General features: G+C 43.0%; 1 protein-coding gene across 1 annotated transcript in view; it reads right to left on the bottom strand.

The window, feature by feature from the left end:
• Positions 1-2,708: 2,708 nt before the first annotated feature.
• The window catches only part of TMIE (transmembrane inner ear), a 31,607-nt gene continuing 24,919 nt past the window's right edge, over positions 2,709-9,396 (bottom strand). Inside the window, exons 3-4 of the mRNA XM_027786541.2 lie at positions 3,262-3,411; positions 2,709-2,815 (exon numbers count right to left, since the gene is read on the bottom strand). Coding sequence (XP_027642342.1) covers positions 2,709-2,815; positions 3,262-3,411 — 257 coding nt within the window. The remainder of the gene's footprint in view (positions 2,816-3,261; positions 3,412-9,396) is intronic.

Genomic DNA, 9,396 nt, shown 5'->3' with positions numbered 1-9,396 from the left:
TGTTAACAAACTTAGTAATTGAAACCAGCCACAATGTAGCAATGGCCTGGGAGTGACCTCAGCAAGTGGGGGATGACATGTCACTGTTTCACTTGCTTCAGCTGGCACCTAGGCTAAGTCAAATCATTTCACATTTGTTACAGGCTAAGGAAAGATGAGAGTGAACAGGCTTAGGAAGTGACTTGGTATGGCCCTTTGGTGAGATGTCTCAGTCCCCACCTGGAGCCACTGGACTCCAGTCTGTTTAAATAACCCCAAATCTCCCATTGCTATGGATGTCTGTGGTGTCACTTCCAAATGGCAGCAACCTATTACAGGTGTGAATCAGACCTGAACGTGTTACATTTACCTAAAATATTCCTTCAGTGTGGACAGAAAAATGAAATATCATCCTTTGGCCTTGGGAACTGGTGATTCATTTGTGCACACAAATGAGAGTAGAACAAAACAGGCTCTGTCTTTCAACCACAGGGGAAATCCTGACATCTCATAAAAAAACAAGGAGAGGGAAGAATTAAAAAAAAAGACACCAAAAAACCCTCCCCACATTGTCTGCTTCTTGGACAAATATGGTAAAATATGGTAAGAACCAGGTGAACTCCCAAAAATTTCAGCTGGAGCAGCCTCAGAGCAGAATACTTGAAGATCTCCCAGGCCATGGACCCAGACAGTACATCTCCACCCAAAGCAAAGGCCAAATCCGGCTGGTACTCCTCCCACAGACAGGAGACAGAGCACAAATGAATCAATTTGTATATAATATTTTATACACTGAATCCTAAAGTCCATTTTATTTATGTCCAGTAGAAGAGCTTGCCATATATGACACTCAAAAAACTGCATGCCATTTAGCAGTCAGAATATTCCACCATATTAAATGTGAAGTCAGGTAAAATAATGCCAAGAAATGAAAGCATTTAAGCATTGTAATGTATTCGTGATTAATAGCATTTGACACTTACAGAAATCTTTAAAGCATTTAATGGCCACTTAGTAATTAAGTCATCTCTCTGGCCTTGACTGGGTCTACCAAGTGTTGTCACAGTCTAAGTGTATAAATAGTCAACAAACACACACATTAAATTTCATGACTGCATAAATCAAGGTGGGTTGCCAAATGTCACTGGGGCAACATGGCTGAGCATCACACTCTGTACAGATGGAAATAACAGCACAGAGACAAAGCCCAAAGCTTTGCATATTTTCCATTCTAATGCTTGAATCATGTAGTGAAACTTTTTTGGGGACAGAACACCCACTAATCTCGGGAGGGCAAACCAGTGGGTCTGATTACACGTAGCTTTTGCATCTAACAGTTTAGGTGTTGACAGCTGAGTCAGTCCTTTTGGGTCCCCAAGGCTGAGGACATACAGGCATTTTTAAGGCACGATTTACCTCTTCCACTTTAGCACCTCCCTTACTGTGAAAGAAATCACATCCACCGTGGATAAAGTCTTGACAACTAGTGCTGATGCAGAGTTCTCCACAGATGTGGAGTATGTCCTTGTGGATAGAAGACTCCCACCCCAGTACCATCTCCTGCAGGGTGACATGGGCAGATTTGTACCTGCCTAGTCCCAGAGGACATTACCAGCCATTGATGAGCCATTACCAGCCATCAGCAGCCACTCGGCAACATGCTACCCACCAGCCTCCTACCCTGCACCTTGCGGGGACCAGAATTCTGGGATTCTCAAAGGTTGTCAACTGCTCAACTTGTACTTTAACTGTATAAAAGTTTAGGTAGTCTTTATGGTGCAGCTGACTTTTCATAAATTGCTTTCTTGTGCTGATTTATTCATGAGTTCAAGCTGCAATAATTTACCATGGTCTGATTAAATCTACACCGAATAGCCAGACTTTGGACGGAGTACGTGCACGTGTTAGTGGGACATAAAGGCTGTTTACAGGAGATCAAAATTTATTAGCTTTCTGGGGTGGAACCGCCATTCTGCTGCCCAAATACCCTTCCTGTCTCATCTGGATATTCTCATGTTTAATTTATTGGTTGTCCAGAACGAACAGCTAGGCAGGAAGAGGATGCAGCAGCAATGAGTGGCTGTGGCTTTCTGCTGTCCACAGGCATGATCCTTTGCACTTTCTGGGATCTACTGATAGCTGGTCCTCACAGAGTTAGGATTAGGCTTTTGGGGCAGGAAATCAAAGGATACAACACTAATCACTTCTATATGTGATTGCCCACACAGGTCAGAGTGCATTAACCTACCCTTGGGTGACCTTGGACTTCAGAGTAGGTTAAGATAATTTAACTGTATGGCCAAGGGCTTATTCATGCCCATTGGGTTCAGCTCCCAAAAGTGGTCCAGCCATCCTCAGTTCATAGTGTGGGCACAGTCAGATGTCGGAACACCTCTGAAATACTGAGGTATGTGCAAGTTCCTACTGTTAAGCACTGAGCTCTGTATTTTGCTGGTGTAGGACTAAATTTCTATGGTTACGTTATCTGCCTCTCACCAGTTTCATGGACTGAAGCATCACATTTTCAGTTATGGAAACGTCCAGTTTCTATGAAGCTATAGATCACAGGGTTTGCAAAGATGTAGGAAAGAGGAAAAAAAAGTTCATAAAAAAAGGTATTGAGAAGATAGAGGTCAAACGCAGAAAGGCAACTGAGAAGCAGAGTCCAAGGTATGATGAATCTCATCAGAAAAGAGAAGCCACAGACAAACAGACAGGAAGGCAGTCCCCTAATTTCCTTGCAGGGCCATTTCATCTTCTTCTTTCACCACAGGCAGGGAGCTGAGAGGTCTGGACTGGACATGACCAGAGAGAGTTAGGAGAGTTTCAGTAGAGCCTAGGGTACAGAATCAGGAAAGGTGAGTAAGAGCCGCGGAGACCAGTGCCAGAAATACTCTTGGCCATCCAAGTAGGGAAAGCCATTTATGGGTCATGGCAAACTCTTTTTCTTCTTACTGACATCCCCCAACCCAGGAACTGGACGTTAAAATGAGTCAGACTCTATGGGAATTTTAAACATGAACTTCAGAGAAATGACCCTGGCTTACACCAATGGAGAAACTGTCCCTTTCATCTAAATGACTGTGCCTGCTGCTGCAAATGCTGCAGGTTTAGTGCCCCTGGATGGGAGTGGTTTACCCAGTCATGGCAGTATCTTAACAGTTGTGCCCAAGGAGCCACACTGATTTACACTGCGGGACAGCCTAGCCCTTTGCATTCATGCACACAGAAAGAAACCCCAAAAGAAGAGGTGGGTCTCATGTGTAGGGACATGGGAAGTACCTCCAGGGATCTCTGTCAGCTCATTGAGTGGTGGCACAGTCTCCAGCTTGTCTGCATATGTCTTGGCTGCTTGTCGTTGAGCATATCGTGCCTCAATCTCTTTCCTTGTTCGAGGAATCCGGCACTTGAAGATACAGCACAGCGTAATAACTGGGAAGGGAGAGAGGGAAGCAAGAGCGTTCAGTTTAGTCAGCAGATCTCCAGTACAGTCCAGTACAGGCTCACCCATTTACAGTGGGAAGACTGCAGGAAGAAGAACTAATTTCAGTAGAGATTCTTCCAGCAGCAACCTGTAGCCATTTACATCAGTGGAAGTGCCTGCCTGAGGGGTATGGTGCCACAGTCTACAGCAACTGAGTTACCTGAGAATAAAGAATTACCATGCTTCAGCTGAGTGGTAAAGGACTGAGCATGTCCTTCCCACCAAAACCAATGTAAACCACTGCCTTAAACCATATATGCCAAATTCCAAGCATCAGAGCATCAACAACTTAAATTTGTTACCTCTTTGGAATTGATAGCAGCAATTAAGATGTACTGTCACCTTTCAACAGTGTGTTATTGCTAGAAGTTCCTGACAACACATCTTAGCCATTCATTTTTGGGGTAGGTAGATGCTGGGATTGTCATCCTCCAGCTGGAGAAAGCAATGAGCAGTTTGGCATGGAAACACTGTAAAGCCTTCAAATAGACCCAGAACAAGAGCTCAATGTATGTCTTAACTGAATTTCATCCAAATCCATTTAGGGCAGGCCAAGAACTAAACCCAGATTGTCCTAAATCCCTCCATCAAGTGCTTACTGTTCCATCATGCTTCTTTCCATGAGCTAGGCTTCTTTACATGACTTAAAAGATGTGGGTGATGCTTTTACTCCTAGTAAGATATATTTTCCCTTTGTGCTGAAACCTGTACATTACTTTAGAATTTCCATCTGCAAATCTAATCATGATTCAGACAATTCATTCTAATGAAATTACTATTGGTTGGTTTCCTGGAATACGAATTCACAGACTTCATCAGATCATTGGTTCAGCCATGTACCACCTCTGACAACAGCAAAGCAACTTCAGGGAAAAGGTCAACGACACTTCGAAACTGGTAATCATAAAATTAGTTGGCCCACAGGTCATAAACACATGTCAAGAAGCATGAGATCCATGGTCTTTATGAACTTTTGAGTTGCTTTTTTGTGCACATCCTTAAAATAGTTTGAGGGATTCTCCTATTTTAAATAAAAGCTCTACTCCGCAACCTACCAAAGTTCTTAATCTCATTTATGCTTTGTGGAAATGGGTTCTGCAGGCAGGCAGAGCCTTGTGCTTGTAGAGATGCTGTGTGATCCATTTTACATGCTCTGACTCCTATTTTAACTGGAGTTCCCCCATGCCACATCAACGCCACGAGAAAAGAGCAAGCATCCAACTTCCTGGACACTTCAGAAGTTGGGTGATCTCCTCTGGCTTTGTATCACCATGAGCCATGTATCAGGCTTTTGTAACTAATCCAAGGAAGCGAGGGAAATAATCTGTACGTTTGGTTCCAAATGTGAGCATTTCTCATCCAACAGCAGCAAAAATTTTTTTTGCAGACAGCATTCACAACATCAGCACATAGACTGTTTGCTGGTGTAAATTTTACTCTGGAAAAGTTTGTCCTGTACCTGTCCAGCCTCTCCTGAGTAAAGAGGGATCATGTTAACCAGGAACAAGCTCTGCATGACCTCTCCATATCACAGATGGGAAAAGGAAACTAGTAAAACACCTTGCTTGGTGTTTTGGAGTTGGTGTAAAGTTACCAAGCATAGTGAAGCAGCTCCTTTTTCCCTTTGCTGAATTTTTCTGCCAAAAATATACCTCCCCTTAAACAGTTTGCTGCCAAGGTGCCATAGCAGCATCACACTTAGGGCCATCTAAATGTCACAACCGGACAAGACAACTGAAGTGGAAATAAATTGCCTAAAACAACATAAAATTGTAATAACCTGTAATTGGGGAAGCAATCAGGATGCTTTTATCCTTGCTCTTCCATGAGGGTCAGCAACAAGCTGAGGGTAATTGCACTTTTACTTGTTTTACAAAAGGAAAGCAAGGTGCCCATATGGTGTTATTGGCAGCTTGCAGCTGGGTAATACCACATCTGGAAAGCACACAGCTGGCTCTGCCCTGCTGTTCGGGGCAGCAGGATTTCACTGGGCACCTGCCGGAGCCCACTACAGCTGCACTGCAAGAGGCAGGAGGCACAGACCTTTTCAGGCTGGGAGACAAAAAAATACCCAGTACCTGAATAAGGACTCAAGGCAAGGTCAGCCTAGAAATAAATATGCATTTTTAACAGTGACAGCAAGTGGGGAAACAATTCACTGCAGGGAATGGGGTACGTGCTTTTTCTCTAACCACTTTCAAATAAAGATCTATTGTTTTCCTAAAAGCACTCTGGAATTCAGCTAAGCCAGGAAATCCTCTACTCACATTTGAGAAAAATTTGCCAGGAAAATTAGCACCATATTTCCTGGAAACTGATAAACAGTAAGACTGTCAGCTTTCAAGTAAAGCACAAAAAGATTGGTCAATGCCCTTGAAAGTCAAGGGCAAAATGCTTGCCAATATCACAGGAGTTGGCTTAGCCCTACAGGAAGGAGCCAGAGTTGTATCTCTCACAGTTCCACTTCTTTTCAATTACTAAGGATAAAAACAGTAGTTGCTACACGGCTGTCATGAGCTGGGCTTTCTGTTTAACTTTCTAATGGAGATGAAGTATTACATTGAGGTACTGGGGACTTACGTCGATTTGGGATGTGAAATGATTCATAACCAGCCACTGAAGCAAGAGGCTTAGTGAAAGTGGTACAGTACTATTCCTCCATCCATCCCCCTTGCAAGCTGTGCTTGGTGTGAGGCTCCAGCCATACAGGGAGCTCAGTATTGAACTAAATGCCGTTATCTTTATAAAAGAACAGTCCAGTGAATAAGATTTCGGTACAGGAACTTTAGGATGCTGAAGATACCAGGAATGATCATTTCATTGCTAGGGGGAAGTCAGTGCCTGATGGATATCTTTGCTTTTCCCTCTAGGTCAGACACAGGAGACAGAATGGGTGGAATTCCTCTGCTCTGGTCAGTGTGCCCCAAAACTAGAGATTACAGCGTGGGACAGGCACTCCAGGCTCCCTTTATCACTGATGGAGAGAGAGAAGCATCTCTACAGGGTGATTAATCTCATTTTAAGACAGAGATTTAAGATATGCCAAATAAATAATTCTCTGCAGCTGCCTTTCTCTCCACAAACTATAAAAAGAGCTTGGAGTCACCAGTCTGACAGGAGGACAGAAGAGCTGTGACTCCCTGGAGTGAGGGCCAAGGCTGGACAGTCTGCCCTGGGGCTTCCCAAGTGGTGTCAGAGATCTACATTTAGACATGCAAATTGTTCCCTCAGAAGAGGTGAATCTTGACTTTGGATGTTAAGAGTGAAATGTTTGTTGCATATTAGAAGTTCGGAGCTATCTCAGCACCATTTCTGTTATGCCTGATAGAAACTTTAAGTTTTTTCCTGCTTCAGACTGGTGAGATTATACTTGCCTCATTGCTAATATATCCATCGAGCGAACCAGAAGCCATGTAACCTGCAATGTTCCCTAGGCCTTTGGTGACGCCAAGGTTAACGCTGTTTTCCACTGGAGGAGCAGTGATTTTTTGCATCCTGAAGACAGCCTGGGAAACAGCACATGCCTGTAAGAGCCCCCTCACCACCACTGCCTGGGGTTTGGCTGCCTGGCTCCAGGGCCAAGATGAGAAGTAATGCAGCTGGTGGCCTTCAAGGGAGGGGTCAGAAGCCTCGGTGGAGGCTCCCCTTTTCCTCACCTGGGATGACTCCACAGCCGATGCTCTCGTGCCTGGCTCCCGCTGGAGGGCCACTGCACAGGGTGGTGGTGGAGCGATGCCCGTGCCCGGCCACGTGTCCCACTGACCCAGGGACATGACTTTCGGGCTTTACCTCAGACCTGCTGCATCCCTACCCCTTTGTCTGACACCAGGTACGCTTGGCTGTTGTGCGAGGGTGGCTAGGAATGAGGGTTGCTGTTTAACAAAATCTATTCCTACAAGATAGTAGATCAAGAATTTTGCTCTCTTCCACGAAAGTTAAATATCAAAGCAATGCTCTTACAGTATGTGGCATGGCATCAGTTGAGCATGTTAACTGATGGGCCCGTGTTCTCAGGGTAGAGCTACAACATAAAAACCCCAACACTTAAAACCTCCATGAGGTTTATACGTACCGTGAACATAGCTTAAACTAAAAGTTTTTGTTTGGGATGTGAATATGTGCAGGGATATTAATTACAACTCAGTTGAAGAGTGATAACTTGATCACTTTTGATTCTGGGTCCAGAGGAAGAAGTATTGGGGGGACCATTTAGCTTGAATGTAACTCGAGAATTTGTTGTTATGCTTTTCTTCTGGCAGGCAGGTGACCTGACTGCAAGCCTTGAATGGCTGTTTTATATTAAACACTCACCAATTCTCCTATTCCCCAGGTGAATGCTTTAATCACACTGCTATTAAACAATATTTCGTCTCGTTCTTTCATGCTGTGGCTCTGCTTTTCCTTTCCAGGATTTCAGTTTTCATTTTAATTTTTGAGAAGGCTTCTAAAAAGCAGCCAGAGTTAACTATTCCATTAATGCCTGCCTGATGCTACGGTGAGCTTGAAGGAATCTCCATAATATGTATCAGTGCCACAGTAACACCACAGAAGGTCCATAGAGATAGCAAGGTTTGAAAGGTGACATTATTCATAGTTTCTCTGCTATCGAACTACATGAGGCAGAAGAAGATACAGCCTTGCAACAAAATGTAATGGATTAATTTACAATTCTCTCCATTTTCTCGGCTTTTCTGTACCAATAATGTATGGTCTTGGGATACTGTGATAATAAGCATCTTCCGTGAACTGCACAGTTGAAGTACAGGGTTTTTTCTTTTTCAATAACATGCTGTGGATTGCTTTGCTGGTTGGCTTCTAAAAATCATTCTCTCACCTGTTTTGTTTTTATTTTTCCTTTTCAGTTACCTGACATACACAGTTGAAATTGGGCACCTGTTCTGAAGGAACATTTCTGGTTTAATTTAAAAAGCAGGGTCCGATCCTGCACATGGTATTCACTTTCCATGCTGAAGATTCAAGCTGGCAACATATCAAATTATGGTTCATTGTTTCTGCCAGGCTGATCATGTGAAATGTGATTTTTCAAGAAGGAAACAAATACTTTGTAGTCCTTTATGAAATGGTTGTTTAAAGGAGTCAACTTTTTGCTAGCTATGATGACAGAAGAGGTATTGTAAGTGATATCTTTTTGTTCTTCAGCATATACTAAAAAACCCTGACTGGGGAAATAATGGAGAACTCCAAGGCATATTCCTTTTTGGATTTTTAACATGTTTTCATTATTTTTACAGGAGGCAATGTCTTCCTAATATTCATACTCAATGCTATTCAGGTTGAAGGAGCTGAGAAATGACCCCCAAAAACCTCTCATCTAGACTGCAGTAACAGAGCAAATAATAAACACATAATTTCCACCATAAACAATTCTGGCTGTGTGTTCACTCCCACTGGCTTAAACTAAAATATTTTTTTTACTAATTGAAGCAAGCTAAGAGCGTATGCAAAAAACCACAAGAGGAGCTGTATTGGCTTAAGCCAAGTATCCATGTGGCCACGATGCCCTGTTCAGTCTTTTTTTTTTTTTTTTCACTTAAGCCAATTTAGCTCATCAATGCTGACACAGTTGCTTCTAGTTTAGCTGGGCAGTATATTTTAAAAACAAAAAGAAGGAAAGAAACTACTTGGTTCTCCCAGGAGCTAGGAAAGATATAAATGACTTATCTTCTCCAGAGACTGCTTGGTGTAATATTTCAGTAGAGCTGCGACTGAGACATGAACAGTTTTATAAATTGCATGGAAATTGGCTGAAATACACAGTAGGTTTGTTCCCTTTGAAGCTGAAAAAATACAGTCTGCCAACGAAACATTTAATTAACATTTAGCCAAGTAGCCTGTGCTGCTCTGAGTTAATTAGGCAGCCATTCCATTGTTAATAATGCAAGCAATTAATGCAGATGTATTCAATGGCAAGT

Source organism: Falco peregrinus, chromosome 5 (genome assembly GCF_023634155.1).
Source record: "Falco peregrinus isolate bFalPer1 chromosome 5, bFalPer1.pri, whole genome shotgun sequence".
Taxonomy (NCBI): Eukaryota; Metazoa; Chordata; class Aves; order Falconiformes; family Falconidae; genus Falco; species Falco peregrinus.
This window is presented reverse-complemented; position numbering and strand designations above follow the sequence as displayed.